The 15,908-nt window shown below is 34.9% G+C and overlaps 1 protein-coding gene across 1 annotated transcript; it reads right to left on the minus strand.

Moving 5' to 3' along the window:
• Positions 1–1,108: 1,108 nt before the first annotated feature.
• On the minus strand, positions 1,109–2,826 carry LOC125875285 (alcohol acyltransferase 9). The gene has a single exon (XM_049556388.1). The coding sequence runs from the start codon at positions 2,645–2,647 to the stop codon at positions 1,343–1,345; it is 1,305 nt and encodes a 434-aa protein (XP_049412345.1). The 5' UTR covers positions 2,648–2,826; the 3' UTR covers positions 1,109–1,342.
• Positions 2,827–15,908: the final 13,082 nt, after the last annotated feature.

Below are 15,908 nucleotides of genomic sequence, written 5' to 3' on the forward strand. Positions count from 1 at the left end.
GTTCCCTCGAATCGTACCTATTTTTTCTACTTTATATCCACACTCCAAATTGTCTAAACATCGAGAGATCATCTATAACATGAAATCATAACCCTTGAATCCATAATTCAAATTCAAGGTAGAGTTAAAAGTTAAGTCTTGAGAGTTCATTAGAGTCATTTTGAGAAAAAATTTACAATATTTTAAAACTTGTTTTAAGACTTTATTACCTGAGTTTGAGGATAAGTAGAGTTGAGTTCATTTTTTTTAAAATGATATATGGGTACTAAGTATTCCCAAAAGTAAATGTTTTCACATTTAAGATGAAAGGAAACACCGATTTCCAAAAGAGTTAATGAGAAATTTTGAGTACTATCTCTTTTAAGATAAAAGTTTTGAGTAATAATCTCAAAGTTGAGGATGAGGAAATGTTTTTTTTAAAACATATGAGTTAAGTTATATTTTGCGAGTAGTATTGAGGACCGATATGATGGAGAGTTCAAACAACTCACAACCCCCATAAACCATGTAGCCAATGTGTTTCATCTCTTATAAGTTGATTATGGATGAATTCAAAGTCTCTTTTCTTTTTTAGGCAGTTTTTTTATTCTAATTTTCCACGTGACATATTTACAAAGGTTAAAAGATATTTCAGTAGATTTGACATGACCACACAATTCAAAATTACTCTTTCTTAAACTCGTGTCAAATCAAAATAAGATAAACAACTTGAAATGAGAGAAACCTAATAGATAATAACCACCAGAACTCTCTCCTAAAGCATGTTTGTGTCGCATCTTCAAAAAATTGCCTTCCACTAATGGGCTAGATTTCTTATGCTCCGGCCAGCACCAAGTCATTACCTACTCCCTCTGTCCCAATTTATGTGACCAATTCTATCATTGACGGTAAATTCTTCATATATCTTTTAAATATTTTGAGCTGTCAATTATTGTGGCTTAATGTACTCTTTATGTAGTTTACAAATATATAAATTTCATTTCAAAAAAATTAAAGATTTCATACCCAAATTTCTGATCAAACTTAATTTGTTTGACTGACGAAAAATGAAAAGTATCACATAAATTGGGATAGATGAAGTACAATTTTTAGACTATAGGGAAAGTGAGGGAGAACTCCATTGCCTAAATAAGATTGAATTATACGAAGCAAAAGAATTGCAAAGTCAACAAATTCATCTTTTACTCTTTTTTTTTTCCTCCGTGGATTGATCGATCGATGTACATGAAGTCAACATATATATGTTAGTACTCATTAAATTCGAAAAAAAGAAGAGGTACTCCTTCATATATAAAGTGTAATCAAGTCATGAAATTGAATATCGTCCGTCAAATCTTGTTTGTCAGGTGCCAATGGTGGTGGTAGTGTTTAAAAGATACAAGTATTTGTCAACCGCACTTGTAGGGACCGCAACATTTACCTTCACAGAATCCTTCTGATCATACACTGGCAATAATATACAGTACCTATCGCAGCAAACTGGCCCTACTTCAACAGGCCTCCCCATTCCTATGTCAACTTTCTCTAATCCCAGTTTTGACCATTGTGACATTATTAACACACCTACTGAGTCTGGACTCGTTCCATTTGAACTCACTGATTCCACCACTTCTCTAACGTACTCATCGTCTACTCGCTCTTTTGCTGTTTTCACTAATCCAACTGCGTATCCCAATCCCTTTTCAACTAAATCTCTAGCAGAAGATTGAGCGCATCCTAAGACGAATCCGTTACCGTAGTAACCGATGGGCAAGCTTGGCTGCACTCGATTCCGTATGTTGATGGTAAATAATAATTTTAATGTTTGGTTGGGTGGTAAATTTAATGATGTGGCCCAACTCTTCCATATATGAGCAGAGAGTACTTCAAACGAAGTGCAAGAGGATTGGCTGTATGTTAATAATTTCTTCAATTCGTTTACTCTGCTCCTGTTGAATGTAACTGAAGTAGGTGCGAGTTGAGAAAATTGAGAATCAAAGTTACAAAGATCAGGTACTTTCTTAAACTCGGGATGATTTTGTTGATAAATGCGCTTATTATAAATGTTTGGATCCATCAGATAACGACTCCATACTTGACGCTTTAATTCAGTGAATTTTTGCTTACCAGTAGCTAATTCAGCGAACAAGTTGAGGAACTCAGCACTACCAATTCCATCACAAAGACAATGATTAAATCCAACGCCTAACGTCGCCGATCCATCGGATAGCCACGTCAGCTGGACAACTAATGGTGGGGCCCCTTTAAGGACGTCGGTTACTTGTAACGACAACAGCTTCCGCCACTGCGTGTTATGCCGGGGAGCTCCTTCAAATTCTTCCGCCGGGAGATCGGAGGCGGCTTGTATGAAGGCCGCACCCTGAGCTCTGCAGACCACTTCAAGGCCTGCTGAGCCGTTTGTTCGAGCCCTGACTCTTCCGGCTAAGGGGTAGTAAGGTACCAGGGCTCGACCAAGTGCGGCTTTGATACGGTTCACTGCAGCTGGTTTATCTAATACATGGCGTGAGGGCTTGTAAACTAGCAAATATTCGATGGTGAAGCGCAAAAACAGCTGAGAATCCAAAGCGGAAAGTGGGAGAACTTGTATAGGGGTTGGCTCTGAAGGGGTGATTAAAATAGCTTCCTTTACAAGAACAGAGCTTGACATTTTGGCATCTAACTTGTGATGAAGAAATATGCGAATATAAAGCTACAACTATATCTAATTAAGAGATGGGAGTATATATAGTGATACAACGTGTACGGTCTTTTCTGGCCCAGTAGTGGTTTAAAGGGAGGGCGTGGGTTTGTACCTTGTTATTTTTAAAGGAGGATATTACCTCCCTTCAAATTTATGTGTCAATTTTGAGAGTTAGAACATGTTTCTGTTTATTTGAATTTTTTATGTTTTTGTTATATATTTAAAAACATTAATTAATTTGATTTATTGTGTTTTTAGATTGTTTTCAAATATACATATGACTTAAAGAAAATATAAAGTTTATGTGTCTGAATTCACAATTAAAGATTATAAATTTGAATTTCAAATTTTAGTTACAACAACATAGTCAGTGTAGTCTATACAGTGGGGTTTGAGAAGGGTAGAGTGTACGTATATGTTATTGCATACCAAAAATTAAAAAGTATTTTTTAATTTAATATTTTAATCATATTAAGATGTTTGTTAAATTATTCTAATCTTTACTTTTATGAATTATTGTTTGTTAAATTATTTTAATCTTGACTTTTAAAATTATATTCCTCCGTCATATTTTATGTGACACTATTTAATTTAACATGGTGTGTAAGAAAAAAAAACTTTTAGAATTTGTGGTCTAAAATAATTATTAGATATTTGTGTGGTTGAAATTATTTCAATAAGAATAATGAAGTAACTTAAAATTAAATTGATTCTAATTATAGTAAAAGTGATATTATTTTTAGAATAAACTAAAAAAAAGGACACATAAAATTAGACGAAGAAGTATTAAAATAATTAAATAAGTGCTAGTTATCTAAACATGTATATAGTATTTGAAAAGTGCAATAAAAAGGAGTCAAATAATGTTTTATCCATTAACTAATTTTCTTTTCATTTCTCCCTCTCTCTCTAGTGTTTTAAAGATTGGTGCAAGATTCTCCTAGCGCACTACTTTATGGAAAAATCAACAAAAATATAACTACAAAATCAATTGAAACAGCTCGGCTTTCACCTTTCTGTCTATTCGGTCGGATGGCCATGAGGCCCATGAAATGACATAACTTTTCAACTCATTCATTTCATTACAAAAGATTCCATAATACCAATATTATTATAGACCCTCAACTTTCAACTAATTTTGGTTCCTCATTTTGTGTATCATTCATAAAATAGCACAATAAATATAAGGGATAAGATACAAGTATTACGATCGAAATTTCAGAAACATATCTTAACTAAATTAAAGTCATATTATCTCCAAACTCATTTGTTTATAATTTTGTATATCTTTTCGCTTACGCGGCACACTCCGTGACTCCACGTAATTGAGGCGCATGAGAGATGTTTGGATGTCACGTAAGTGAAAAAGGTGTACAAAATTTTTTTTAAAAAAGTTCGGGAGAGGAGAGAGGTAATAGGACTTTAGTTTAGTTAATGTGTGTTTCTGAAATTTCGATCATAGTGTAGGAATACTTGTGCCTTATCCCTAAAGATAAATTATTAGTTGTGTGCTAGGCTTAAAAAGAAGAATACATATCCATGCACACATAGATTCCAAATTTTAGTTTTATTTAAATGGCATAAACTTAAAAGTTACATATATATTATGATATTAGCAATAAGCTATGTCAAATATTTTGTTTCAAAATAGAGTACAATTTTATAGCACTTTATCTACAATCACTCCAAAGTTTTCATCACCACATAAAGATTCATACACATCAAATTTCACCTACTACTATTGGAAACAAGAAATGAGAAAGTATGGAAAAGATGCTCTTGTTGCCATTTCTATATCAGCACGTTACACGCTATATGCGGATATAAAGAGTGTTTTTACATATTAGTAAAAAATAATAATATACTATATTCTAGACCTCTCCGTATAACAAATGCAATCTGCTCTATTATTATAAATAAATAAATCAGAAAAACCAATTAAGTTTCGCTCCATGCTTGAGTTTTTATGCAATTAATTGTAGTTCTTTGGTAGGTTAGGAGACCATAAGACAAATTAATTATACCACGAGTAGAGGTTTATAAAATAATGGTGTGATAAATTAATGCGCTGTCTGTGGAATGAATTGGGAGTGAAACTATTTATCTAATGATGCAAAATTAGGAACCATTTGGCGTAACGTATATGTAATATATAATATAATAATCTCAGGAAAATAATGCATGACTATTTTATCCTGCGTTTGATGGGAAGTAATAGGTCGTTGTGGGGTCTCCTTGATATACAAGGTGGAATAACTTATCTCAAAATAATTAATTTAAGGATAACTTGTTCCCAATCAAAAGACCCTTGCTTTGTCAATCTTATTTGTTTATCCACTTTTATTTTTAATATTTTGAATACTTTGAGAAACTTGTATGTCCGTTTTGATTTTTGTATACTACTCTTTCTGTCATAACTTACGTGACACATTGCAGATTTTGAAATTTAAATAAGTTTATCTTTGACCGTAAATTTTTCATATACCTTTTAAATAATTTAAATTTATCAATTATTGTGACTTATGATACTTTTTACATAGTTTACAAATATATAAATTTTATTTTTAAAAAAATGAAGATTCCATTAGAAAATTCTCAGTCAAATTTAAATTGTTTGATTCTTAAAAAATGAAATATTTAACATAATATTGAGACAGAGGGAATACTATAAATTTGAACAATCTTTTGCTTAAACAGTTTAAAATGAAGTAATTAGCATATTCTTGTTTCTTGGTGGAATATATTAAGAGAAAAGTTATAATATAAATAGAGAGACAAAAGGTGTCGCGGGTGTATTGGATTAATGATTGATATATCGGAGCAAAGGAATATGCGGAACATGGGGCGATTGCAGCAACGGTACAGTAGAAAAGATAAAAACACATCGCCATTTGCAAACAGATTAGCCATGTGCTCATGACCAGAGATGCGTTAAGGACAGCCTGTGGACCACCCTCGTTTTTCTGGAGGGTCAGTATCTTATATATGTATGGTCACCACCTTGTAATAGTAAGACCTACGTATACTCAGAGAAGATGGAGCCACGACAATAATGATGGAGCTAGGACAATAATAATAGTGGGGTTTAAACACACAATTTTAGTGTGAAAAAGTGTTTTCATAGCCTCTAATTACTTACCATTGAGCCGTCAATAAGTTTTGTTAGAGAATTCACAGGTTAATAAACATATATATTATACATGATTCAACTAATTAACGAACAACTAATTATTACATATATATATTGACGGAGCCAGATTATTCACGAAGGGTGTCCAAGTGGTAATGTGAACCCGCTCTTCTAAAAAGTGAAAAAAAAATTGTTACTATAGTGAGATTCGAAAACACAAACACTTTAAGTTCGTGTGTCTTTACTCTTTCAAGGCGCTTGAAATCACTAGATTACATTATTATTGTGTCAAAGGTGTCGAAAATATGTTGTTTAGCCACTTTGTTTATTATTTTACTTGTATATACGGTATAATTTTCCGATGAATGGTGTCCAGTTGGACACCCTGACATAAGGGTGTATATATATATATACACTTCTAATTAAACAACTATGCATTTAGATTTTTCAAATCTGACTTCAGAAAAGATTTTGATGCTAAAGTTAGGCTAGAGTAGCATTCCAAGCTTTGAGAAGGGAATCTTAGCAAAGCATTGCATAGAAGAGCTAGCTAGCTACAGTCTACAGCCAGGTGAAATTGGGTGCAAAACAACAGCATTTAATTTGTCTCATCCTAGCTTTATCATCTGCCTTTTAACTAAGCGTCGATGATTCTGCATCCCTATGATCCATTGGAGCCAAAAGAGTGGACTTGAGGAATATTTCACAACAAAAAAAGTTTTTACTTTTGTGGAAGGTTAGATATTACTCAAATACTTTTTTGTAGAATTTGTGTATATTACTTTTAGGTACAGTGAGTGTTGGATTTAGTATGGGTGGAATGACTTGAAAGATCCTTGTACTTTATCTCCCTTTGTTAGTTAGCCTCTCTGACTTATTATTTTGTCAACTGATTTCTCAAACCCATTAAAACTCAACATTTAAAATCCTTTTCTCATCCAATAAGTGTGCATGTAATACTATTGATTACAAGTGAAACTTCACGTCATTTTAAATAATACTTAAAAAGTCACTCCCTCTATCCTAATTTATGTGGCACTTTTCATTTTTCAAGAGTCAAACAATTTAAGTTTGACCGGGATTTTGCGCATAGAATCTTCAATTTTTTAAAAATGAAATTTATATATTTCTAAACTCCGTAAAAAGTACTATAAGTCACAATAATTGAAAATTTAAAATATTTAAAAAATCTATGAAAAATTTACGATCAAAGATAGATTTGTTTGAATCTTGAAATTCGAAAACTGCCACATAAAATGGGACGGAGGGAGTAAATGGTAAAAAAACCAACTATGCCACTTTTGACAAAGCCATGTTATTCGTATTTGCTCAAATTGAGTGTCAAGTTCATGAAAATATAGGCTAAAAAATTTCATTTGACTTAAAATTTTAACTAAAAGTTCACAAACACAAACTCAACAAATCTTAATTACAAATTTCAATTATTTTCAAAAATTCATAATATCAAATTTTCATTGTTCAATTTTCTTCAAGCTTATCAATAAAGTTTTTTAAATCTTTCAATACCCACAATCACCCTTTACGTTAATTCACACCCTCTCCTCCTCTTTCAACTCAACTAAACACAAACAATTTTCTCAATAAGGATCATGAACTGGTCCACGATGTTGTTATGAACCATGAGAACTCTAACTCGAACTGTAGAGACCACTGGTCGCATGACCACCCTTAGATGTCTGCATAACTGCATGAACTGGTCCACGATGCCGGAAGGAACCACCTCTCTTTAAGGATCCTCTGCCACCAGATGAGGCACCTAAAAACTGACCGTATGTACGGGGCCTCTTATCCCTCATATCTCCAAACTCCTCACACTTCAGCAACTACACCTATTTGGCGGCTCCCACTACGGATTTAAAGGAAGCCCCCTTAAGGGATGATCTGAACACTATAGAATGAATGGGGAAGGACAATACCCACACAAACCTGTGAATCCTTTTGGCCTCATCCAAAATGATGGTTAGGCCATGTCTATAAAATTGATAAAAATGAGTCTCATACTCTGCAACTGCGACACTCTCCTATCTCAATATCTCGAATCTCATTCAGACTCCAAGGGATACAACGATCATATAAAACATAAACAAATACCTCCCAAGCCACTGACAGAGATCCAGTTGGTATAGAACCCAAATAGACTCTCCACCACTCTCTAGCTGGACCACGCAACTGAACTGTAGCAAATAAAACCCCATGAGACTCAGCCAAGGCAACCGTCTCTAGTAACTCTCAACATATAGAAAAGAACTCATGCGTATCCTCACTCTTTCTACCCTAAAACTGAAGTGGATCCATCTTTTTGATCTTTTCATAATGACATAGTTAATCATTAGATAACACTAGAAAAAGTGAACCCCTAGCTCAAATCCCTGTATAGGAACGCCATCAACCTTAGGTCCTAATGGTGGATGTCCCGCCGGACCATGAGCAACTGGGACTTGATGTTGATCTATGGTATGAGGTCCCACTTTGGTCTGTGAACCATGTGTTATGCCTGTCACACCCAACAGTCTTAACAAGGTGTCTTGAAGAAAAGGTGAAGCATCATACTCTGAATGAACCGGTCTGCTCTAACACCCATCTCTGGCTAAGGAGGGACACATCTAACAAGACCTATAGTTGGTGCCTCTCCTTGAGAATGGCGTCTCCCCTCGTACGAGCTCTTCATCTACCCCTAGTTAGGGTCTCAACAACATGCTCGTGGATTGCCTTCTTTTCTCTACCAACAACAGTAGCTCACATCCTAGCTTTCTGACAAAGAACGCGTAGCAACACAGTACTAACAAAAGTAACCACACACGATTAAATTGAATAAACAAAAGGAAGTTTCTTAACAGTCTTTATAGCCTCTGAAAGATAAGAAATAGACGTCTCCACGCTGATCCTCGAGACTCTACTAGACTTGATTTATACACATGCGACCTATGAACCTGAGGCTCTGATACCATCTGTCACGACCAAAATTGGATGTGATGGAACCTACCTTATCCTACCAAGATAAGTCAGCCTAAACAACCATCAACACAGTTTAATGTGGACGTAAGAACGAAAATAAGGACTAAGCATAACATAAGAATTATGGATATCATATCATTACAAAACCTTTCCCAAATCCTGGTGTCACGTGTATAAGTCATTAGACAATAATAAAGATTTTTGTAAAAAAAAAGTCTGAATGTCTCTAATACTGGAATAGTAGAAAGACATAAGAAACGAGTAAGTGATGTATGTCGAGCTAACAAGAACCTATCTCACGAACTCTAAAAGAAAGCCTCAGATGATGATGTTGGAGGATGATCAACACGATTCGGGCTCATAAGATACACAAACATATAACACAAGGGAGTGAGTACTAAAAAATAATGGTACTCAACAAGCATCCCTAGCTGACTCTAAATAAAGTAATTACTGAACACAATGCACCCTTACACACCATCCAAACCTCCAGATACTACTACCTGGACATAATTCAGAACCCACCCCTATTCTAGCAGCTTCAAAGCAGTAAGAACAAACACAATACATGTAATACACAATAGGACAAATCATCAGAGTCTCTATAGAACCATCACAACCTTTCAAATTCAATTATCACAGTACATAACAATTCACTCATAAATACCAAGCAATGATGATGAGGTAAAATGAGATCTAATGCAAATATCATTTAGAGTGGTGCATGTCGGTCCTATTGATACACATCCACTGCTCATCCCTGACGTGGGGCACCTCACTTGAATATAGTATTATATCATCCCATGTGTGGGGCTCGTCCCTTGGAATCATATTCTCTTTGTCTTTCTTTTTCAATAATATGACATAGTTTCATATCACAATTGTGCCTATTCATAGTGGAAATTTAAATGCCTCGTGAGATGATGACAATTTCACATCAACAATCAATCACACCTATCATTGGCATAACATCAATAAGGAAATCATAATAATCATCCAAATCACTCAAAGCACATCAAACATTAATATTCCAATGAATACATTTTGTCCACATAATTATTACTAGTGTTCGGACAATAATTGAGAACAAATTAATGTCACAACCCAAAGTAGATCCTAGGCATAAGATGACGTATATAATCCTGAGAGGCCCTACACAAGCCACTTAGCATCTATTATAGAAGATAATGGAACTAAAGAGTTTAAAATATATCATTTCATACAAAAGAATTTGACAAAAACGGAAGTCTAAACACAAGTCTCAAAGTCATCTACTACATCATAAGGAAAGTGATTGGGATGTAACTCATACATCACATACAAAGTCTGAAAACATAAATGACATGAAAGAAATAAAAGAATCTTGGCCCTCAGATCATGAGGACTCACCAATCTTTAAAAGCTCAAATAAATCAACTAGCCAAGAGTGTGTGGAATAGGAGCGTCGGACCCTACATTAGTGAAACAATGCAGGCACAAGTATGCATTAGTACATGAAATGTACTAAGTATGATAGTAATGCATACGAGTTATGAAATCATGCTAAAAAGGACTTTACTTGAGATGCAATGACCAAGCTAAATCGTAAAATAACATGTTAGAACACATAAGTCATAATTATGGTCAATGCAAGCTAAACATCTTTAAAATACATTTGAGAGATACTTTTAGAAAGTAACCTTAGTTCGTTATTGTGGAAAGTTATTCATTAACCGACATAGACCATGTGAGCTATAACATGAAATTCGGTGTCTATCCCACACCGAAAAGAGATATCCTTATTTTCCATGGTAAGAACCATAAACTTGAGCTAAAGTGGATACACTAGCTAATGTCTATCTAAGACAAACCTATGGAGGCATATAGTTATGAGACATGGGTAATCGCCGCTAGTCCACTTGGTGCTAAAAACAAATCCCACAAAATAGTCATTAATCATATTCATCTTATTATCCATGGAAAGGTACAATTAAGTAGTCAATCCAAGCTAGAGTTCATTTAGAATCGCTCCTAAATCTTGATTCAAATTTTAGTTGAAGAAACCTTTCAACCGTATGAATCCTTCATGTTAGAATAACCTTTCACAACAACAACATCAATGCTTTACTCTCAAAGCAACCTTAAATCATTCATATCAATGCCATAGTAAGAACATGCATATCTTCATAAATTCATAGTTCATGGGTTTATCATAAAATCATGGTTGAAAAACATAATTTATGCATGGAAAAGTGAAATTTAAACTAAATTTCATAGATTAACATCAAATAATGCATTAGAAGACTTAATTAATCATAATCAATCATAATTGGAAGAAACCCATATTCATTGAATTGAAATCCTAATTTGATAATTTGAAGATTAAATTGGGAACTTGAAATCTTTATGGACCCATGGAGGAAAGGACTCCATCGGTGAATACACACATACGTTGATTCTTTAAGTCCAAAAATGGCGAATTTGGAGACTTGTATGAAACCTAGCTCTTCTTCTTCTTCCTTAGACTTGAGAGAATTTGGAAAGATGAATTTGGTCAAGTTTTGGGAATTTAGGAGAATGAGTTCAAATGGGTAAAAGGGGGCTTAAAACGTTTATAAAGGGCCTAGGGTAGAAGGTAAAATGACGTAGCATTGGGTTAAACCAATTAGGAAAAGACTCAAAAGTCCTTGAAAAATAATTGTCGACTCGATCCTATGGGTTGGACCTACGGTATGTAGGTCCTTCTATGGACCATACTGGTCACCCTTATAAAGGTTACTGGGACCTTAAAATTCACCCCTCTTTGACAGATCCCATGTAAGGTTCGTAGGTCTTCCTACGGTTCGTACATGTCATCCATAGAAACCAACTTTGACTATCAAAATTTCACTAAGTCTGGGACTCACATATGAGACCTATCTACGAGTCGTAGTAAGGTTGACGAGCCGTCCTGGTGAACCGTAAAAAGGGTAATGGGACTTGATTTCAAAATTTTATTTCCCTCATTTCATACGGTTGTCATTTGTGGCTTGTAGGGCCTTCTACGGTTCATAGATAGGACCCGTAGACACAAACGTCAATCCAAAAACTACATTTTTCTTCCTTTCCAACTCTGAGGCGTTGCAGTAGAAGATAGGTATCCCTTCTCCATTCCCCACTCCCACGCCTTGATTTTTGACGAATATTTCTTCTCAATTCCAAGACTTAACTCATCTAGAATTGAATAAATTCCTTCAAACTCCTTTGGAAAAATAAACCCAACACAATTACAATGAAATCCACACAAATCCCACCAAGAACAACACTCCCTCACCTCAAGAACTCAACAAGACTTCATTGTTAAAGAATGAATCCCAAAACCTCAAGAACTTCATCAAGACTCTCAATATATACAATCTCATGGACTAATTCATGATGGAAACTCATGATTGGATTGAGGATGAATAAATCCATTACTATGAAAGCTTACATACCTCGAAAGAACTAAGTTCTTGGCGTAAATCCTCAAAGCTTGCAAGAATCTTGAACGTTCTTCTTTTTCTCCTTTTGAACTTCTCAAAAAAAACTGTAAGCTCTTTTGGAATGACTAAAACTGATTCCAATCAATTTAGACCCCTAAAGGGTGAAAAAATATGTAGGCCTAGTGGGTAAGTAAAAGACCAAAACACCCCTCCTTAAAACGGATGAATTACCTTAACTAGACAGGTTTCACTCAAACGGGCATAGCTCCTGTATCCAAACTCGTAATTTAGCAAACTCAGCGGTGTTGGAAAGAGGAATAAGTGACCTTCAATTTGATATCTTATGGGCTACCTAACTCATCATGTGCTGAAAGTTATGGTCATTTGAAGTTGACCCAAAACTCACAATTGAAGGGTAACTTGTACCAATATCAATTTAGCTTTTTCTAAGACAGAGGTGTTACATATATATATATATATATATATATATATATATATATACACACACAAACGATTAGATAATCATATCATGCATATTTGATTACTATGAGGTCATACGTCGGCCATGAGGGTATCATAATTTCAATTTTAAATGGTATCTTTGTTATCCCTTTTATCACAACTATTTATGATTCTACCTTCACCATATAAAATAGTACATCTTTATTCGTACCTATATTCTGTTTCCTGGGAATGCTGAATTTCGTGCTACAAGTTAAGAGTGAGGGAGGTCTTGATCGACCTTTATAGTAGGGTTTTTGTCTCAGTTGAGGATTGGTAAGCTCCATTCTTTCTGGAGTTGTTGGTTAATTATTTATGTAGGTTTTGAATTCTTTGATTTTTTGGTATTATTTTGGCATTTTCCTGACTAATTGATGCATAGTACTGTGAGAGGCTCTGTGAATATACTATGTTGGGTCATTTACAGTTTTTAGTTTCTACCCTTGTTGGCCTATCATGCAAATATTTTGAATAACAATTTTTTTTTAAAAAAAATTGGCAGCGTGGGGAGGGGGATGATAGGAGGGCCGGGGTAAGGGTAGGGTTAAAAAAATGAAAATTTTAAAATTTGAAATATTCTTCAACGATAAACGTTCAAAAAATTGAAGGGTTTTTTCGGGGGTGGGGGTGGGTAAGGGGGTTGGGGTAGGAGTGGAGTAATAAAATGAAAGTTTTATGTAACGACCAATTACCGTCGTTATGGAAAAGCCAATGGGGAAAGAATTTGGGCCAGAAAACTTTTGAGTAGTGACTTGGAAATTTCTAGCCTAGGCCAGATTTGGATGAAATTTGAGTCAGGTGAAGTCTAGGGAAATATGGTAATGAATTTGGGGTTCAATTATGAATTTGATCACATGAGAAGATAGTCAAGACGTTAAGGAGCCCGTATGGCTTTACGGAATCGAATTTGGGAGAGTAGAACTCCCGAAACAGATCCTAGGGTGAAAGGGTAGTTTTTGAACATCAAGGGTTGAAGGTGTGTTGCGAAATGGAAGTTTGGAGCTCACATTCCAACTTTCTATCTCGGTGCAAGCCGCCGGGGCAGGGTTAGTTCCGCCATGGCGGGTTGGTTCTCGCTGTGGCGGAACTATCGCGACTTAAATCGGGTAAAAATCCCAAAAACGTTACTTTCTGTAAAACATCGTTCTTGAGAGCTAAGGGATAACCCAGGGCAATTTTTGACAGTTTTCCACAATTTCTAGCGCAAAATGTAAGATTATTACTCCCCTAATCCATTTTTCGATCTGTAGTACTTAGATACTTGGGCAATTATCGTTGGGGGAGGCTTTTGGCCTGAAGTTAATGGTGAAAAAAAGTCCTAATTGAACATTAAGATCTTGTGTTTGGCCTAGGATTGATAGATTGATTATTATCCGGGTAAATTAGGCTTTGTTTATTGATCCTTGTGTTAAATTACTTGTTTTAGACCAAGAACAAGCTGAAAGAATCCGAAAAGAAAAGGCTTAAGTGTCTTAGTAGAATTCAAGCTTCGTTTCGAGGTAGGTGATGGTTTGATTTTCTGTTTGTGTGATATACGCCGGTTAATTTCTTCATTATATGCATGCATGTATGCGAATAAGGAAATGTGAACTAAATCTAATTATATGATTATGTGCGAACCATTACATGCCATAAACTGTTACTTGATCATGTGACTATATGTACTATTCATTATGGCGTGTTTGTGATTTTGGTTGTGTCGATTGGATCGGGTGTCACATTCCGACACATACATTGGATCGGATGTCACGTTTCGACACATATAATGGATCGAGTATCACGTTTTGACACATATATTGGATCGGGTGTCACGTTCCGACACACTAACAATTTGGGTGTGGATTCCATGAGAGAACCACTTGTGATTATTATGTTCATGTCTATCTTTCATTGATATTGGGAAGTTGTATGTTTCTTTTGAAATGAGAACTGGATTATGTATTCTGTATATGGGTGTTTACTGTGTTGTAATTGCTTACGTGTATTTCGCTTGTCGGAGTAGCCGTGTGATCCTATCAGTACACAGTGGTTGTGTACTAATATTGGACTTGCTCGTTCTTTGTTGAGTACAGGGCATCTTCAGGCAGTTACTGATAGACCTCAACTAGGAGATAACTGATCGAGACCGGATTCGAGGGTGAGCTAGTTCTTTCAGGCTGCCATGGATCCTTCATTTTTGTTTAGTCCATTATCTTCGGACTCAGACTAGTGTTTTAGATATATCTTATGTTTGGTTGTGGTTGTACCCCTCTTTCTTAGACTTGTTGAATTTAGAGTTTTGGTACAATGACTTTCACGTTTAAGGAGTTGTTTTCCGCAATAGTTTGTTTAGTTGTTTTATTAAATCTTTGGAGTTTATGGGAACTCCATTTTTATTCGTCATTTAAGCCTGCTTCCGTATATTTAAATGCCTAGTTTTTCGTTAAGTTGTTTAGTCGGGTTGTAGTAATGGTTCTCCCACCAGAGGGTTAGTGTGGGTGTCAATCACGACGGTTTAGGTCGTGACATTTTAAAATTTGAAATATAATAAAAAACAAACATTTAAGAAAAAAAATTAGTAGGAGTGGGGGTGGGTCAGTGGTAGGGAGGGGTAAAAAAAACTGAAATTTTAAAATTTGAAGTATATTTCAAAATTAATTTTTTAAAATTTTAAGTTTTTTGGTTTCGTGGAGGATGGGGGTCGGGGGTTGGTTTGGAAAATGTTTTTCTTACTTTTGTAAGGGAAGTCATTTTCCTTAAATTTGAGGGGAAAAAGTTGATTTGGAAAATATTTTCCAAAATATTTAAGCCAACCAAATATGAGAAAATTGGAAAACGTTTTTCCATAAAATGTTTTCCTTCATACCAAGCACACCCTAAAAGGTACTCCCTCTATCCTAGTTTATATGACTTACTTTTCTTTTTAGTTAGTCTAAAAAAAAATGATGCATTTTTGTATTAGGTAACAATTTAGCTTTAAAATATCTAGTTTACTCTTAATGAAATGTTTTATAACTACACAAATTTCTATCATTCATTTTAGACTACAAATTTTAAAAGTCTTTCTTTCATTCATAAACTCCGTACCAAATCAAACGAACTCACATAAAATGGGGTGGAGGGAGTACTCACTTTTAAATATCCTATGCATGCAAAAAGGTATTCCATCGAACTGCATGTTCAGTGTTCACTACGCATATTC

The sequence above is a fragment of the Solanum stenotomum genome, chromosome 8 (assembly GCF_019186545.1).
Source record: "Solanum stenotomum isolate F172 chromosome 8, ASM1918654v1, whole genome shotgun sequence".
Classification (NCBI taxonomy): domain Eukaryota; kingdom Viridiplantae; phylum Streptophyta; class Magnoliopsida; order Solanales; family Solanaceae; genus Solanum; species Solanum stenotomum.

What these genes read in the sequence shown, in the direction of transcription:
- LOC125875285 (XM_049556388.1), bottom strand. Translation starts at nt 2,647, where the DNA reads ATGTCAAGCTCTGTTCTTGTAAAGGAAGCTATTTTAATCACCCCTTCA.